Source organism: Delphinapterus leucas, chromosome 11 (assembly GCF_059928025.1).
Source record: "Delphinapterus leucas isolate spDelLeu-1000000601 "Yukka" chromosome 11, BTC_Dleu_Yukka2, whole genome shotgun sequence".
In the NCBI taxonomy this organism is placed as follows: Eukaryota; Metazoa; Chordata; class Mammalia; order Artiodactyla; family Monodontidae; genus Delphinapterus; species Delphinapterus leucas.
Genome location: NC_143139.1, coordinates 50,930,037 through 50,949,305, shown reverse-complemented (window position 1 = coordinate 50,949,305; position 19,269 = coordinate 50,930,037). Strand labels below are relative to the sequence as shown.

Below are 19,269 nucleotides of genomic sequence, written 5' to 3'. Positions count from 1 at the left end.
GGCCACAGCAGTGAGAGGCCCGCGTACCGCAAAAAAAAAAAAAAAAAAAAAAAAAAAAAAAAAAAAATGGCTACACAAAAACTCACCAATTTTGATGTCTTTTTTTAAATGCACGCTGATATGACGGCTATCACACACAATCTAACAAAATTGTTTTGAATGAAGTTAAAGACAACTAAGTGCTACTAGAGCCATCTTACGGGAAAAAACGAACGAAACTTTTGGCCAACCCAATACTATAAATTTCCCTCTATTTCTACTCTGGATCCCATCGTAGAAATGGGCACACGAGTACAGAGCTCACGTAAACAAAGATAATGCCTTCCTGAGGGAAGAGAGTATGATCCAACAGCTAACAAATACCAAGTAGGTTCCGAATTTACTCTTTGCATCTCCCAGAGGCCACACGGCCTTCTCCTCTCTGTTTCTCCTGCTTTCTCTGCAGTCTTTCTCTGTCCCTGAAACAAGGCCCAATGGTGGGTTCAGTTCCCTGGTTTATAAGTACCCATCACAGACTAACTACAATTCCTTTGTTTCTTTATTTAAAATTTTAAGAAAGTTTAACTGATCAACAGCCTTGTATCCCAGGTCTAACTAAGATCCAATTAGCCATGGTCAGGGCACAGGGTCAAGCTATGTATATAGAATTATCCTTTCCAGTGCTAAATGAGGCAGGTCAGGGAGCCTCTCTGCAGGCTAGCCATTACTCTCAGTATGGAAGTAATTTGTTTAAAAGAGAGAGAGAGGTACAAACTGTGCACATGGATATATCCTTTCAGTCTCTGAAATACTCTGGAGAGCTCTAAGATTTACAGTTAGTATTTGAAAAAACATGGGGTGCTTATTAAAGTAGCAGATTCTCAGGGCCTAGTATTAGCTTTGGCGTGGGGGAAGATTTTTAAATCCTCCTTTTAAAACTCAGCACCTCCAGTAGTTCTGGAGGTGTTCCATAAAGAGACAGAGTAATAACTTCATTTTTGTCTTGAAATCTCTTCCAACAGATCTTAAAACACTGCCCTTTCCCAACTATTAGCTTCATAACAACTTTTCCCCTAAGACCTACTGCGCGTCTGCTTGGATCGCCTTACTTGCAAAAGAACAAAAATTTTAAAATCAAGCTGGGGGTGGAAGGTGACACAGGGGACAGGAACATCCTTCCGGCCTCACCCACACCCTACACCCTAGCTCGTTACCTTCCTTGAAGCACACTCCCTTCCCCAGCACACACAACTCCTGCAGCAAGTTCATCTGGAAGAAAGGCAATGAGGCTTGGGCTTTTCTGAAGGCTGATAGCCAGGTTCCTCGATTTCTAAGGCTGCGGTGTATTCTCAGATAAGCATCTTTTACTGATAAGGCATTCAGTGACATGCTTGATTTTACCTAAAAGTCATTGACCTGGAACATCTTCCTTGAGAGATCACACATGCAAGAAAAAACATTTGAAATGTTTGCCATTCTAAAAAGAATCTGAAGACACCATTTGTAGTTTTGAATAAAAGATCTGAATGTAAGCTATCGCCTCCCACCCACAGGGTAATAATTCAAGGATTCTAACTTTTGGCAAGACACCTCAGTGTGCTGCTCCAGAATTACTAGAACTTTAGCAAATTTTATCGCACTTGAAAATCAGAAAGCCCTCTCGAGCAGAGCCCCCTAGAATCCCACTTTAGAGAAAAGGAACTCCACAGGGTTTAATTAATCTCCTGTGTCCACACAGGGTGGCTAAATTGAGGGGAGGGTGCACACACCAGGCAAACAACCAGATCTGTGCCACTAAAGACAGAGGCGCGTTCAAGGTAAGCCTCCTTATTTAGAAAAAATACCAACTCTCCTGGTTAAAGGAACTCCCTCCCTGGGAATTCCCTGGTGGTCCAGTGGTTAGGACTCTGCGCTTTCACCACTGAGGACAAGCCAGGCGGTGCAGCCAAAAAAAAAAAAAAAAACGGACCTCTCTCCCAAACACAAAGCCAAAACCCAACTTCTCTTACAAAGAGTCCTGATGTTTTGTTTATGTGCAAACATTTTCAAATGCCAATACTCACCTTTCTCAGAAAGGAGAAAAGACGAGCTTTTGGAGTTCAGCTGCCACCAAGTGAGTCACAAGTGACTTTGGAAACTAAGATGAAAAGGTCTGTCCTCTACCTGGTCATTCTCACCTTACAGAATTAAAGGGAAAGATCTGTCAAAAAACCGAAATGAAACCAAAATCACCAACCCCCAAAAAACAAAAACCAACAAAACTTAAAAAACCCAGGGGTGGGATGGATCGGGAGATTGAGACTGACATATATACACTACTATGTATAAAACAGATTAACTAATGAGAACAGACTGTTAGCACAGGGAACTCTCCTCAATACTCTGTTGTGACCTAAATGGGAAGGACATCCAAGGAAGAGGTGATATATGTATACACGTGGCTGATTCACTTTGCTGTACAGCAGAAACTAACACAACATTGTAAAGCAGCTCTACTCCAATTAAAAAACAAACTAACCCTGCAGATGGAGTTAATACATCTTACCTCACAGTTATTTAACCTGCCCACTCCTTTCCACCACCAACCCCCCCCCCCGCCCCACTTCTCCCCCCATCCTTATACAAAGCTGCTTACTTAATTTAACACTTAATCAAGCAAGTAGTGATTCACACCAGACAGGTGTATACTTTCAAGACTCTGAATACTTAGTTTCCCATGTTTCTCTGGAGAGGACCATCCTTGATGAGGGAATAAAACTCCAGCGTTCGTAAGTATTTGGCGGCTCCTGGGAACTGTGGCTTCCCCCTGAAGCTATTATTCCGGTGGCTCCAGGGGATTATTTTACCAATTACGGTGAGAACACAGGGTTTGGCTACCTGCTCTCTGTCAGTTGCTTGCACGCAACAGAACCTGTAAACAAAAACACGGGTAGGCGTCTCCTTCGACCTAACTTAGTATATAATCACTTAAATGGAATGCTAAATGAACAGCAACAACAAAAGGATGATAGAGCACTCTGACATCAAGCCACAAACCCCAACTGTGCCTAAAGAGGCCTGCTTTCAGATGAACTGCCCATTCGAGGCATCCTAATGGGCCCTTCACAGGTAGTTTTACTGAAAAACTCGGTAGAGCTTATAGGAAAAGCCGGTGGACAGGCAGGGCAGCTCTGCCACTCACTCCCAGAGGGGCCGCGGGCAAGTTGCTGGACCTCAATGCGTTTGTTTCCTCATCTGTAAAATGGGGATGTTGACAATACCTATCTCATGGGAGAGAAAATGAGTTAATACATATTAAAGCTTTTCAGAATAATGCCTGGCACATGGTAAACACTGTGTTTGAACTTGCTATTATAGTACAGAAGGTCCCAACTTAATGATGGTTTGACTTACAGTTTTTCGACTTTACGATGATGTTAAGTGATACGCATTCAATAGAAAATGTACTTGGATCTTTTTTTTTTAAATTTATTTATTTTTACTTTTGGCTGCATTAGGTCTTTGTTGCTGCGCGCGGGCTTTTCTCTAGTTGCGGCGAGCGGGGGCTACTCTTCATTGCAGTGCGCGGGCTTCTCATTGGGGGGCTTCTCTTGTTGTAGAGCACGGGCTCTAGGCGCGCAGGCTTCAGTAGTTGTGGCACTCGGGCTCAGCAGTTGTGGCTCACGGGCTCTAGAGCGCAGGCTCAGTAGTTGTGGTGCACAGGCTTAGTTGCTCCGTGGCATGTGGGATCTTCCCAGACCAGGGCTTGAACCTGTGTCCCCTACATTGGCAGGCGGATTCTTAACCACTGCGCCACCAGAGAAGCACCTGTACTTGGATTTTGAATTGTGATCTTTTCCCGGGCTAGTGACATTTTTTGTTTACGAGGGTAAACAACCAATATACTTAGAACCATTCTGTCCAGACAACCATCCTGTTTTTCACTTTCAGGACAGTATTCAGCACATTACATGAGATATTCAACACTTTATTCTAATAAAATAGGCTTTGTGTCAGATGATTTTGCCCGACTGTAGGCTAATGTACGTGTTCTGGGCAGGTTTAAGGTAAGCTAGGCAGAACGATGACGTTCGGTAGGTTAGGTGGATGGAATGCACTTTTGACTTAACGATATTTCCAACTTACAATGGGTTTATTAGAACATAACCCCACTGTAGATTAATGAAGATCTGTATAGAGACTCTCCCCCTTCTTTCAAAAACACAAAACTCGTAATCAGGATCACCTGACAGAGTCCCAAAACAGTGTACAATTCTTGAGAACTAATTTTGCAACGTAAGAATATTCATTTAAACTATTATCAACAGGTAACAAGTTCCTAGGGCAGGAAGCTAACTCCCTTTAAGGGATAAAAATTCCAAGACACTCCCACTGCACCTTGGGTATTAACTGAGGCCAAACTTCCAACTAGATTCTTCTGGATATTTTGGTGAAAAAGATCTATATTGAGCCATCATTTCTATCATAATATTTTCACTTACAAAGCAGCTATGGTACTTGAAATGCTTTCCTCCTTACCGATTCACCAGTGCCTCTAGGGGGCAGTGCAGTAGTTAGTAAGAACACTTGCCTCCAGCAGGCTTGGAAGCCTAAGAGGAGAAGCAGTTGTGCACCCATCCCATGTGAGACAGTCACACTGACCCCAAAAAAGATGCTTTAATGTTGAAAGTGGTCTATTTGAAGGGTAGGAGGCCTCTGGGCAGGAATGGGTGGTGAAGGAAGAGGCTAAGAAAGAGACAATGCTCTATTTTGGTAGTGGTCACAGGGCAGCCACTTTATAATAATTTCTAACCTATTCGCATGCTTTATAAACTTGTAAATATATGTATATTTCACAAAACAATTGTTTTAGGAATGTGTTGTATGGGCAGACACTCACCTCTGGTTATTCTCCCCAGAGGATAAGGCAAAGGAAAAAATGACATTTGGGAGAACAAATGTGCCCAATTCAAACCTAGTGAAAGTTGTCATATTCCAGCCCGTGTCCCCAAGTATCTACAAAAGCAGCTCCTCCCCACGCCTGTGACCTTCTTTTACCTGGCGTATAACCATAAATAAAAACACACAAACATCAACTAACAACTTCAACTTTTAATAATGGAAACGATTTGCCATACCAGAAACAATTTTAGGGAAGAAAACTCTTCCCCATAAAAATAAGCTCATCAAAATTATAAATATTATAATTTTTTTACTTCTGCGATTTAAAATGCTCCCCTGCAATACTACCGCTTCATTTAACCTCGTTCCTGTACCATCACATATTGAAGAGAAAACAGTATTACAGCAAAGCTTAGTTTAATTTAACATAAGAATTTGTACAATGATTTTTTAAAATCTTTGGCCTCAGTGGCCTCTTACAAACATTAAAAATGCTGCCGCAGTCACCAGTGTTTGGGAGAGCCCGTCGGTCTTCAAGAACCATGAACCGACAGAATTTCAACACAGTAAGTTTTCCAAATTGCAACTTGTAGTGCACCTGACAGTGAGCAAGGTCCTGGATAATACAGACGAGGATGCCTAATTTAGACAATCTACTTCAAGTAAAAAAAAAAAAAAATGTTCACAGATACCCATCAGCTACTACTTTAAGGTTCTAACAGTGTCTCATCTGAGAAACAGGCTTCACAAAATATGAACTTACTGGGATGGGTAATTAAAAGACCAGGTGGTCGATAACAGTATACTCACACCCAAGCCATCATCTGAATAGTAAAACCAGTATGAAAATCATGAAGGCGTTCCCTGAACAATGAAGGTAAAAGCGTTGGATGACAATCTCACTAAAACCTCACTGATGCGCTGAAAAGAACTTACATGCAAAATTAAACAAGATGTGCCATACATATTTTATAGCTATTTCTACTTTTTTTTTTCTTTCCAACTTTCCTTAAAAAGCTTAGGAAGATATGATTGTCTCAGTACGTGTGTGGCACAGAAGAAGCGACACTTACATCTGCCTCCAGCAAGACGGGTGTTCTCTGAAAAGTCAGAAGAGCCACCAAGAAGAGAACAGAAATGCAATAAAAAAGGCACAGTTCACTTAAGAGGCAAAGAACTGAAGCACCTTGGAATTTCAAAAAGAATCCATTAGGTGTCACCGAAGTGTTAACAATTCCTTGGGAATTTATAAACAAACAATATCTAGACTAAAAATAGACTGGCACAGTGCACCCTTCCTGTTGTTTTCAGATAAACGGCTGCGTGAAATGAGCTTATTAACCTGCTTTAAGGAAGGCTCTTATTGCACATGCATTTCTTTGGTTTGCAGGAACATGCACTTCTGTTAAAATGTTTCCATAAAGAACCCCCCCTCCTGTGTGGTCCGCTGTGGGTCGACACTGCCCGCCGCCTTACAGCCAGGTCACCCTTTGGAACTGAGGGTCTGACTGTCCTGGGTCTTTAATCCATACCCCTGTTCTACATTATGTAAGATCGCACTTCTATTGATAAGACAAAGGAAGAAGGGAAAGCAGGGAGGAGAGGGTAGGAGGAAGAATGGAGGAAAAGATAAAAGGGAAACCGAGGGAGCGGAGGGAGTGACTGTCACAAGTATACTGGGAGCGCCTCACCTGACAAATCCCCCGGATGCTAACAATCTGGGCAAGTGCCTCCTCCCCAAACTCCTTTTCCACTTTTAAAAGGACCTCGGGGGAAAACTGTCACTTCACAGGAGTCATAGCAGATGCTCACTGCCCCATCGGCCCAGAGAAGCTGCACCAATCAGACCTTCCACTCCGGGAAGGAAGGCAGAATGGGCGCTGGTCCACCGAGAGGGCGGCTCTGTCCCTGTTTGAAAGATTCACCTGCCTTCTCTGGTCAGCTGCAGTTAGTCCCTCCTTCTGGTCCAGCTCCTACTTTCTTTGGTTCTGCTCCCACATTTTACCCACTCATATTGTCAAGCAATATGACAATGGATTTCACGTCTCTCAACTGAAAGCTTCTAACTCGTCTACAAGCAAATTTACCTTCTCCTCTACCATCCACTTGCCCAAAACACCTCCCATCAGGGCTCCCCACTTCCACCCCACCTTCTTCCAAACTTGCTCTTTACTTTCTTTGTCAGACTCCTCCAAAATCCTTCACCAATTCCTCAGAGTTCCTAGCTTCCTGTGCCCTTCAATTCATATGGATCGTTTGCCTGTGACATTTGAAAGAAAAAACAAACCATAACAGGTAGTTTCAACATGACAAGTATTCAGATAGATTCCTTGTTAAGCTTTTAAAAAATCATTTGCACAACCCTAAGCTTAACATCATCACATAATTAAAATAACTAAAACAAAATAAGAGAAAAGGGAAAAAAACCCCAGAGTCCATGCTTCAAAACACTCTAGAATGCTCCAGATGAGACTACAGGTTCACAGCTTGCCAAGAGGTAACACCACAGTGCCTTAACAGAACAAGCTTGCAGAATCCCTTACAGAGGATGGCCAAGGTGCAGGATGCTGCGTGACCGGTTTGGGGAACTAGATCTAGAGATTTTTAAAGGGGAAAGGCCCTAGCATCATGGGGCAAGAAAACCGCCCTCCGACAAGAGACACACTGGCTGCTGGTTTGCACGCAGGTCCCGCACTGTCCCCAAGGGGCAGGGAGCCCCACGCTTTACCCGGGTTTCCAGGCCTCGCTGAGGGCTTCTTCCAGCTTGTGTCTGTAGGTCGCGTAGCGCTCCTTCAGGTTCTGTAGCTGCTCATCTTCTTCCTTATCCAAGATCCGCAAGAAATTCTGTAGCTCTGGCAGGCTGAAGGCTTCCCACTGTGAGAGAACACAAATATGAAAAAATGACAGGTGTTTAATTCAGCATCAAGACTTAGGAATGCGGACGCCAGCGCAGGGAGGCGTGGCTGCCCTCCCCTCCCAACGCACACTGCCCAGCACCGCCCGGCCCTCTCGGGAGTCCTGGTGGACAAGAGCTGAGCCTCCCGACCAGATCTCCACGCCGTCCACTCCCTGCTTGGTTCACTCCCATCTCCCTCTGCTCCCCTCCTTCCAGCCTCCTCCAAAAGGGCTCTAAGACCAAAGTCCTCCTTTAGACACTCCGACCCGCAGAGGCATGAGAGATAACTCCACACTCCTTCCACCTTCCCTCTACAGGGAGCCCTTACTGTCACTGACTTCCTTCCCAGCTCCCACGATCAATCTCACCACCTCCTAGGCAGCTCTCCCTAGTGCTGTCCACCGCCGTCTTCTCCTCCATCCCTGGGACAGCCTCCCAGCTCCACCAAACAGCCAGCCTGAATATGAATACTCTCTGTAAAATGCCAATCTAAGCATCACCCTCCCCTGCTTGGAATCATTCAATGGCTTCCCTTGGTTGTTTCTGCTGAGTCTGAAAGACCCTCCCCTCTCCAGCCACATCTCTCTCACTGTGCCCCTCACTCATTACCTGACACGGCTTTGCACATGCTCTCCCTTCCTCCACTTCGCCTGGCGAACTCCTTCTCAACCTTCAAGTCCCAGGTTAAATGCCACTTTCTCTAGGAAGCCTGCCATGATTTCCTCCCCTTCTCTCCCAGCCAGGATTAAGTCTATTAGAGGCTCTCGCTGGTATCTGGTAGCCTTGAACACAACCTGATCACAAAAGATCTAAAAATTATTATAATTATTTGCTTAGTACCTCTCTCGCCTACACTGCAGCTATTGTACTTCTCACTATTTGGGCTTTGTCTTTGGCCCTTGAGTTTCTGAGCTCTCTTTCTCTAATAGCAGCTGGTACTTAGCAGGCACAAAATAAATGTTTGTCGGGTTTTTCTTTAAAATTTTTTTTAAATTTAAGCAGTGAGTATCAAGAAGGGTATATGGCTTCACCTGGGAGGGTTTTTTTTTTTATTTTTCAACCTACACGTCCTCCCCACCCAAAAGGAGGCCCGGGTCCTGGGCTGAGAATCACTGTCTGGGCCAGGAGCAATTTCTGATGGGGGATTCCCAGGGTTATGGGGTAGGGAAAAGACGAGATAACCAAATACAGGTGCAGAGAGAGGAGACAGAATAAAACCACCAAGTGGGCCAATGACAGAAGGCTCTCAGAGATTGAGTGTGAGCTAGTTATTAAAGAAAATGAGAAGTGAAGCAGGAGAGCAAAACTTTCTACATTAGAATATTCTGTTAATTTAAAAATTAACATCTTATTTTTCACATAAATTCTTCAAAGTAAAGACATTATAAAATATCATCTCCCTCCCACTCCCTGACAGCTATGGAAAGTTTCTTCCCTCAAGTCAGTTAACCTTGAAAACCTGAGAATCAGAGCACAATACAGAGGTCAGAACAGCAGTCCGGAACATTAGAACACAATGTAAAGTGAATTTCAAAACTAAGCCAAGCGCTTCCCTGGTGGCGCAGTGGTTGAGAGTCCGCCTGCCGAATCAGGGGGCGCGGGTTCGTGCCCCGGTCCGGGAGGATCCCACATGCCGTGGATCGGCTGGGCCCGTGAGCCATGGCCGCTGAGCCTGCGCGTCCGGAGCCTGTGCTCCGCAACGGGACAGGCCACAGCAGTGAGAGGCCCGCGTACCGCAAAAAAATAAAATAAAGAACTAAGCCAACGTAATTCCCTCCCAGACAATGTAGCTCCAACTGCACTAAACTATGTGCAACACTTAGAAACCAGCACCAAGAAAGATAAGACGCTGACAAGACTATGCTGATGCGTCTGGCTTGGGCTTGCAAAGTGAAGGCTGCTACGTGCCAAACTCAGAAGCCAAATTTTAGACTTCTGCACCCAGCTCTCTCCCCAAAATGAGAGTGGATTTTTAAAATTTCAAAACATGAGAATCGAAAGAAGCTTCCAAAATGTCCAAAATCATTGTCTTCCTAAAACTTCCTAGTTAAGTTCCAATTTACACTGACATATAAACATACTCTTTACTAAGCGTGTTTACATACATTTCTAATTTGCGACTCAAAACCAACTTTTCAAGTCTTTAGTCCCACTTTACAGATTTTAAAACTGAGGACTGAAAAGATTAGAACATTTACCCAAGGTCGTGCTCCTAATCTAACAAGAGGAACGATAGGAAGCAGAGTCTTGGTTTCCTAACTTTTAACCTAGAAACTCTATTCTCGCTGCACGACAAAATGTTCTACACGGACAATTCATGCCATTCAATTCATGCCATTTCCGAGTCCAGACAAAAGGCTGAGACCCAGAGCTTGAGAGATCTCCTCAAGTGACACCTGATCTAGAAGGACAGTCTGAAGTGCTCTTTCCTTCAACTGAGTTGACCTAAATACAATCCTCCCTGAAAAGAAAATGGCAAATGATGCACGTAGAAACATAATTTCTTAATCATCTGGGCAAAGAGGAAAGAAAGATTCTAGAAAGTTAGATGTCTTTTGTAGTAAAGAGATGGCGGTTCCTTTTACTTCCCGTTAGAGCGAAGGAGCCTGGGGGCTTTGGTTAGCAGCAAACATATGGAGAGTGTCGACTTTCAAAGCTCAGCTGGATTAGAGTAATTTGGAGGTAGAGGGGTGAAAATGACTCTCTGGGTGGAGATCAAGTTAAAAAAAAATTTTATTTCCTCCCACCTCTGAAAATCACAGACCAACATAATGAGTGTTATAAAAGAATTATCTTGTAGGCTAACTTTGGGTTCATTTCTGACAACTCAAAAACACACAGGAAGGCACCCTCCCTCCACAGGACAACCTCTCCTCCCATGACAGGCAGACAGACACACAGACAGACACACAGGCACACACGTTCCCTCTCCCCTCCGCCGCCCCCATCCCGTCCTCCTCTGCAATGGCAAAGTCACTAGAGCAGAGCAATAAGACAGGGCCAGTTGGTCTGCAGAGTCCAAAGCAAGAAGGAACGATCACTTACCTCTCCAAATTCATGTTCACGGAGAACAAAACTGAGTGTGTCTGTCCTGGGCCCTGCTACCAAACGCAGAAAGAGTGGATGTTCCCGGTCTGAGAGCTTGCAGGCGTAGACTGGTGAGGAACAAGCGCCATGTCACAGACAGAGCACGACATCATTCCCCAGACCAGCACCCCTCACCACCCTGTGCCCAGACCAAGGCAACAGTGTTATTACCCTGGCTACCAAGGCACCATCCTCCTCATCTTGTTACCACAAGTGGAATGAATTCTATACTATTTCCATTCTATCTGCATAATAGAAACTGTGCCTTGATTAAAAAGGAAACCATTCTCAAGAATGAATTTAAATGAGTATCGCTCCTCAAATGGGCTTATGATTAATTCTGCTCCTTTTAGAAAGCAAAATAGGGCTTCCCTGGTGGCGCAGTGGTTGGGGGTCCGCCTGCTGATGCAGGGGACACGGGTTCGTGCCCCGGTCCGGGAAGATCCCACATGACGCGGAGCGGCTGGGCCCATGAGCCATGACCGCTGAGCCTGCGCGTCCGGAGCCTGTGCTCCGCAACGGGAGAGGCCACAACAGTGAGAGGCCCGCGTACCGCAAAAAAAAAAAAAGAAAGCAAAATAAACTTAAAAAAAGGATCTGCACACCCCTTTAAAAACAATTAAAAAAAATACCATCCCGAGAACATGAAATCAGAACTCTAGAAGCAAATCTCTCTACAGACTAATTTAGAATTAGCAGCCGCAAACAAACGAAGCAGTCCATCCAAACACAAGCTCTGGTGGCTTTAAGCCCAGCTTACACACACACAGACACACACACAGACACACACAGACACACACAGACACACACACACACACACACACACACACACACACACACAGTACTGGCATTGCCTTGTAGGGTTGAAAGATTTGCCATGTGGGTAATATATCAGCAAGATGCTATCACGGTCAGATTATGCAGCTAAAGGCCAGGTGGGCAGGCAAAGAAGCTGGCAGGACAAAATACCATCAATTGACCTGTATTATTTCAGTACTTCCGGATACAACTGCATTGTAGGTGCTGATTTCCCTGTAGATGTAAACTTCCCCCCACTGCTGAGCCTGTGTCCTCTGGAGGACAGGAACCTTACCCTATTCATCTCTGTATTCTGCAGGCCCAGCCCATAATACGGTTTGAAGAAACATGAGCATACTCAGCATCTAGCTGGGTTTCATCCCCAGGCAACCAAAGGATTTTCCCATCATGCCAAGGTGAGTTTATTTTCTGCTCCAGCTGCTATAGGCTCAACCCAGAAAAATTAGGGAAAGCTTAAATGTTCACATATACACACCATTTTCAAATTAGCACTTAGTGAATCACTGAATCACTTGTTGTCCACCATTGGTATCAATTTCTGTTCAATGATGACCTGACCTGGAATATCTTATTCAGTTTCATGCAGTAATTTAAGATTCTCTTTTTAGGGGCTTCCCTGGTGGCGCGGTGGTTGAGAGTCCGCCTGCTGATGCAGGGGACGCAGGTTCGTGCCCCGGTCCGGGAGGATCCCACGTGCCGCGGAGCGGCTGGGCCCGTGGGCCGTGGCCGCTGGGCCTGCGCGACTGGAGCCTGTGCTCTGCAGCGGGAGAGGCCACAGCAGTGAGAGGCCTGCGTACCGCAAAAAAAAAAAAAAAAAGATTCTCTTTTTAATCCACTGATTGTGGGTATTAAGTTCAGCCAGGCGGACCTCAGATCAAAATGTTATTTGCGCATTGCATGAGCCCCTGGGGGGCCAGGGGGCCAACATGCCCCCGGGTAACACTTAGTGCAAGGCAGGCTAAGGGAAAAGGAGAGCCCAAGGCTGTGCCATTTACATAAGTCTGTAATGTGCACTAATACACATGTGCCTCCGGATCCTCGGGTCTCGGGAATGCAAGGCCACCAATCACTCCATGTTCGGATGCACATCCAATGTCGATGTGCTACTGAAAACTTCAAGCTCAGATGCATTCTTTTCTGTCCGAAAGAGAATTAAAATCAAAGTGATGGAAAAAAGAAAAGAAAAAAGGCTATCCTCCTGTGCACATCACAAATCCTCCATAAATACCCATCGCATATGGCTATCTGGTATCTGGGATCCTAAGACCCACAACTGTCCAACTGAAAGACACAGACAGCCAAGAAGCATTAAGCACACACCGTGATCACCATTTATTCCAGAATCTGGCCCTGGGCCCTGACATAACTGACACACCTATCACTTCCCTTCCACTAATGAGGCCAAAAGACAGAAATAAAAGCGGGGACCATTTTAAGTGTGGCAGGGTACCTTGATCTTCCCTGTGACAGCGCTTATAAAGTGCAAACTTGGTAGGGCTCTCGGTCACAAGAAACTTCTTGAGCAGGGCCTCGATCACTTCCCCGACAGTGTTTGTGCTGCTGATGTGGAGTGTATTCATGCAGCCATTGCTACCGGGAGCAAGTTTTCCAGAAGTCTGTGAAGGTTTGCAGAGTTCCATCTGTACTTTAATGAAGCCAGTGTAAATCCCATTTGAATTCTGAAGCAGGAATAAAAACACACACATTAGCTGGGCATTTTAGGGAAGGAGCATATCAAAACAACAACAAAAAAGGAAGGTGAAACACTCCTTCTCTTGTTCTTTTCTTTTTCAGCTCTGTGACAGAACCTTACTCAAGACTGCCCCTCAGGGAATGACCTCGGGGGAGGTTAACACACTCCAGGAAAGTGCTTCCAGAGGCGAGGTCTGCAGGGCAGATGTGGGGACCAAAGTCCAGGACTCATGCCACTGAAGCTACATGTGAAAGGTCAGGGTCCACGGGTGAGGTTACAATCCCCTGGCACAGATGCTGGCCAAACCACAGGGCTTATTAAAGCTTGGGGATATATCCAGGCTAACTGCACAAAGGAAACAACATCAACTGATGACCAGCTATTACACAGAAAAGGAAAGTCACAATTAGGACTTTGAAATACTCAAGTAACAAGGAGCAGACGGGAAGAAAACAAGCTATTTTCATTCCTAGTGGTACCAGAGAGTACCAATTTTGCTTAACCTATTTTATATAGAGCATGGGATCTGCCACAGCATGGGATACATGATGAGGCATTTCAGACACCTCAAGCAGCAACATTTTAAAAACAAATTCAAGCTATGATGTGAACTACAGACATTATAATACAAGCACTTGTCTTTTTTTTTGGGGGGGGGGGAGGCCAGGCCACACGGCATGCAGAATCCTAGTTCCCCAACCAGGGATAGAACCCGTGCCCCCTGCAGTGGAAGCATGGAGTCCTAACCACTGGACGGGCAGGGAATTCCCAAGCACTTGTCTTTTTTGATTTAACATGGTATTGATGTCTCCTTCTATATATAAAAGTATGTTTTTAACAGCTTTATTGAGGTACAATTTTTCCATACAAAAAGCGGTACATATTTAATACACACAATTTGATGAGTTTAGCACTTATCTTAACTGATGTAGAATTATTATTTCTTAGTTGCTAAAAATAGTTATAATAGTCTGGTCTTCACTTTTAACTTTTAGTATGTTTAGGTAAAAAACATTGTAATGTTTTATTTAAACAAATCTTCAGGTGTTATAAATAAATGACACAGTTAACACAGAACATGAAAAAATCTCCTTTATAGGCCGTTATTTTTCTTCCTTTCCACAAGGTCAATTTATAATACTAATTCACTCATTCATTCTTGTGGAAAGTATTATACAACACTTCACTTTTTTTTTTTATCTTTGAAACGACATGGAAACTTGCATCTGTTTTAATCTCCAAGGGGAAGAGGAGGGATGTGGAATTTTTCTGCTTTGATAAAAACCGTGTTTGAAGAAGAAGAAGTACGACTGCTGGAATAATGAGGAATAATCTTGAGATCATCCACTGTCTCCCCTTTTTGGTGGAGTCCCCCTAGGGAGGGATCCTTTATCACAAGGGTTTATATTTAAAAGCTCCTCTCCAAGGGTCACAGAATTCAGTAGGGCCTGTTCTAACCAGTCGCCCTGTCCTTTGCTGAACTCTGTCAGGTCACAGTCAATAGAGTGCCAGGCAGGGGTCCAAGGGCCCTGGACACTGGCACCGAGGGATGGCAGGTGCCTCGAGGAAAGTCATCAAGTGGATGGGCGAGGCCAGACCAGTTAGAGGAACGTACATCTGGCTCTGCCTTGGGTCCCCCCTTTCTTTGTCACTAAGCCTGTGCTTCTCCCTCCTACCCCCCTTGCTCCCCACCGAGCTTCTAACAGCATCGGCACAAAGCTGCAGAAGCCTGAAGCAACAATGTAGAAAGCCGCGTATTACATACTCCATAATACACATTTTTCTCCAGCTGAGAAAAATCCGAGCTCAATTAGATCCCAATCCAGGGGCACAAGATTCTTTTCCTGACACTTCCAAATTTATTTACACAAGATAAAACTTATCTAAGGCCTTATTAGAATCTGAGTTACTGCCCATGTGTTAAAAACAGGCAAGGGATTACACTCAGTGTTAAAAATCCTTTGGGGATCATAACATGTTTTAAAATAAAATTTTAGGAAGTGCTGATTGATTTTGAGATAAAGCTACTTCAAAATACAGCTTTCATTTGAAAGATGCAGAAATATCCCATTCTCCAGTCCTGTATACCTTGACCATTAAGGTTCTGCAAGTATGATTCAGAGATTTTAAAACATACAGACTGTAGTACCAACAACTTATATTTGTCTTTCAACACGTGTCAACCTAAACAGTATTATTAGTATGGGTACTCACCAAGGTCATCTTCAACTTGTCTGTGACTGCTAAGTTGTATTTATGAACTTTCTCTTTGATTTCCTCTTTGCTGAGGTAATTGTGGGTTTCCTTATCTTTCTCCACATCCTAGAAGAAAAATAAGCCAAGTCACACATGAGCAATCACAGAAAAAAATGCAGATAAGCCAGGATTCTTTTCACATTCCATATAACAACAACTACGGAGCACTTTACCTTGACACACACACACACACACACAAATCCTATGAACTTTATGATCTTTACAGCTTTACAATCTTAACCAGCAAAAAGTATGGCAGTTAATAAGTGTTAAACTGGCACTAATCACTGACCTGTCAAATTCTATACAACTGCCAAGAAGGTCATTTAATCTTCCAAACAAATCCTCATGCCAAGATAGAAGTAACCAGACTTCCTGGACCCACCCACTCTCAACCCCTGCCCCTCCCAGTCTCACCCCACCCTTGCCTCCCCCCACACTCTGAAGGGGAAGATTTTAGTTAAATCCTTTCATCACTGTGAAACATTCACTAACTGTTTTTGTCTAAAGAGCTCAACCAGTGCATGACATCATGCGATGGCTAATATGCAATCACTGACGGCCACGCTCCAGAATCTGTTGGCCCCATGAAGCCCAGTATACCAGGCACCTGACTTATACTGCATTTATTTCTCCCAACAACTTAACCAAGCCGGCATTTTTACTAGATGAGATCAAGTTCTAAGAAGTAAATCAACCTACTAACAAAAATTTAACTGCTCTGCAGAAGGGCTGGAGCTTACCTGAAAAACCTGATTCCAAAGCCCACCAACCCTCAGTAACTCCAAGTACTTCCATATGGGATCCCCATTTAATCCTCACTAATTAGCATCTCCTTGTTACAGACAGGGACACTGAGACTCACAGAGGTCAAGTGGCTTGCCGGGGACAACCCAACTGGTTAAGAGACCAAGCTCAATTTTAATCCAGGTCCTCTATGTTATTTCCACTAAATCAAATAGATCCCCACCATTCCCGTGTGGGTGTTTGAAAACGTAAAGGAAAGCCTGCATAATCAGATTCAAACCTGAGAAGCAACTCAAAAAAGATGAAGGGTCCTAACAATCTTCAGGACAGAGAGGAAGAACAATAAGATCGGATGATTTCTCCCCCAAAATAAAACCTTTAAAAAGGTACCTCTCTTCCAGCCAGATAATCACACCAACCTCACAGCTGGAGGTTATTATCCAAGCAGGTGTTTGCTCCCACCTACGCACTGTGAGCTACCGTGATAGATGAACACGGAACGGCCACGACAGAAACTGCAGGAGAGCTTTAAAGGGTATAAAATCCATTCAGGTCTCAAGTTCCTGGATTGGAGACCCCGAGAGGGGTGTGCTGACTACAAGTCATCTCAGTAACTTTTCGATTCCAGACCTGTCCTAGTGTGGACTGAGGGGTCAGTGTTGGGGGGACGGCATGGTCACGGCCCAGCTTCAGGAGCAAGCCTCGAAGTCCCTTGGGAGCACCCTATCTACCAATGTAAAACCCCAATGCAGTCTTATTTTTGGTGTCAGTGGTTAGGGGGAGAAAAAGCCGTAGATTAAAATAACTTTTCAGAAGCTTCAATGACTATCTCCAACGTGTCTCCCACATTTCTCCGCTGGCCCTGCCCCTTCCAATGCACAATTAGGCAGCTACAGGCCATAGCTAAAGTAGAAAACGAGACAGTCTCTGTTTCAACATTCACTTTTCACTATGAACTGTCCAAAGACTCTTCAAAGCATATCCTAAAAAGTATACTGTAAGAGGGGGGAGGGATATTAGGAATTTGGGATTAAGAGATACACACTACTATATATAAAATAGATAAACAACAAGGACCTACTGTATAGCACAGGGAACTATATTCAATATCTTCTAACAATTTATAATGGAAAAGAACCTGAAAAAGAACATATGTATCTGGGGACTTCCCTGGTGGTCCGTGGTAAAGAATCCGCCTTCCAATGCAGGGGACGCGGGTTCGATCCCGGGTCGGGGAACTAAGATACCACATGCCGTGGGGTAACTAAACCCACGCGCCTCAATGAGAGAGCCCGCGTGCTGCAACCCACAGAGCCCACGCATGCTGGAACCTGTGCACCACAACCAGAAAAAACCCGCAAGCCATAACTAGAGAGAAGCCTAAGCAGATCGCGCGCCGTAACAAAAAGATCCCACAAGCCTCAACAAAGCTCCCGTGTCCCGCAACTAAGACCCGATGCAGCCCAAAAAAAAGGAAAATAAATTTTAAAAAATATATATCTATAGGTTATATATATATATATATAACCGAATCACTTTGCTGTACACCTGAAACATAGTAAATCAACTACATTTCAATAAAAAAAATTATAAAACAAAAAAATTTTTAAAGACCAAAAAAACGTATACAATAAGAGATTTTCCATTTCATGGGGGTGGGATGTGATGATGGCAGGGCAAAGGGTGCTGGGAAAGTGCCGCATTCCAGCCAGACCTGGGCCTAGTCCGGGTCTGTCACTGACTAATCCTGTGCCCTGGGCTACTAACCTGTCTGCATCTGCTCCCTTGTTTCCTATCAAATAAAGGGACTGGAGTAGACATCTCCAAGGTGCTTCCTGCTTGCAGAGATCTGCTTCCTCAGTGTGACCAATGGGACAAGATGGTTCCACTCAAGGAATCGAGGAAGCCAAAGGCTCACCATTAAAAATATATAAAACAGCAAATTACATGAATATTATAGCACAGATACACCCTAGGGGCTTACTACTTAAAGAAGAAGGAAGAAGTCTAAGAATGAAGAGATGGAGAAGGGGTGATAGGAGTGATGAAGAGCAAAGGGCAGGGTGGTCAAGTTACCTTGGTCAGTTTTTTGTTTTTAAATGTCTGTTCAATTTACTTGCCTCTTTTTTTTTTTCTTTTGGCCATGCCACGAGGCTTTCAGGATCTCAGTTCCCCAACCAGGGACTGAACCCGGGCCACAGCGGTGAAAGCGCCAAATCCTAACCATGAGACCACCAGGGAACTGCCCCATTTTGGTGAGTTCTTTTTTTTTTTTTGCGGTACGCGGGCCTCTCACTGTTGTGGCCTCTCCCGTTGCGGAGCACAGGCTCCGGACGCGCAGGCTCAGCGGCCACGGCTCACGGGCCCAGCCGCTCCGCGGCATGTGGGATCTTCCCGGACCGGGGCACGAACCCGCGTCCCCTGCATCGGCAGGCGGACTCTCAACCACTGCGCCACCAGGGACGCCCTGGTGAGTTCTTAATCACAGGTTTTGCTGATGCTACTGGACTTAGCATCACCCTGAGGCCTCCTCAAGTCAGCCTTCCCAGAAGCTTGAGCAAAGTCAAAGGAGCAAGCCAGTCTGGGAAGAGAAACTTGCTCTGGGTCATCCAAGTACAGATAACTGAGACATGCTTGTATAACCACTCTACTACCTTCATCAGAGATTAAAAACCCAGGAAACTGTAGGAGGCGACGACAGAAAACAGGTGGACCCAAAGGTCCCTTCCAAAGCTAAAATCTCACTATTAAAAGTGAGATCAACTGGAAAGCAAATCCCAGAGAAGCAGCTAAAACCTAAAAGGCTATGATCCTGTATTTTTTTCATCGAAGTATAACTGACTTACAATATTGTATTAGTTTCAGGTATACAACATAATGATTCAATATTCTTACACATTAGAAAACAATC

General features: G+C 44.5%; 1 protein-coding gene across 3 annotated transcripts in view; it reads right to left on the bottom strand.

The window, feature by feature from the left end:
- Window positions 1–5,050: 5,050 nt before the first annotated feature.
- RASSF3 (Ras association domain family member 3) overlaps window positions 5,051–19,269 on the bottom strand; it is a 72,419-nt gene continuing 58,200 nt past the window's right edge. Inside the window, exons 2-6 of one of the 3 annotated variants that reach the window (XM_022571623.3) lie at window positions 15,570–15,677; window positions 13,113–13,341; window positions 10,802–10,911; window positions 8,125–8,213; window positions 7,563–7,734 (exon numbers count right to left, since the gene is read on the bottom strand). In XM_022571623.3, coding sequence (XP_022427331.1) covers window positions 8,145–8,213; window positions 10,802–10,911; window positions 13,113–13,341; window positions 15,570–15,677 — 516 coding nt within the window. In that variant the 3' untranslated portion in view covers window positions 7,563–7,734; window positions 8,125–8,144. Of the gene's footprint in view, window positions 7,735–8,124; window positions 8,214–10,801; window positions 10,912–13,112; window positions 13,342–15,569; window positions 15,678–19,269 lie in introns of all 3 variants that reach the window. The other 2 variants (XM_022571624.3, XM_022571622.3) reach the window with 2 other exon arrangements.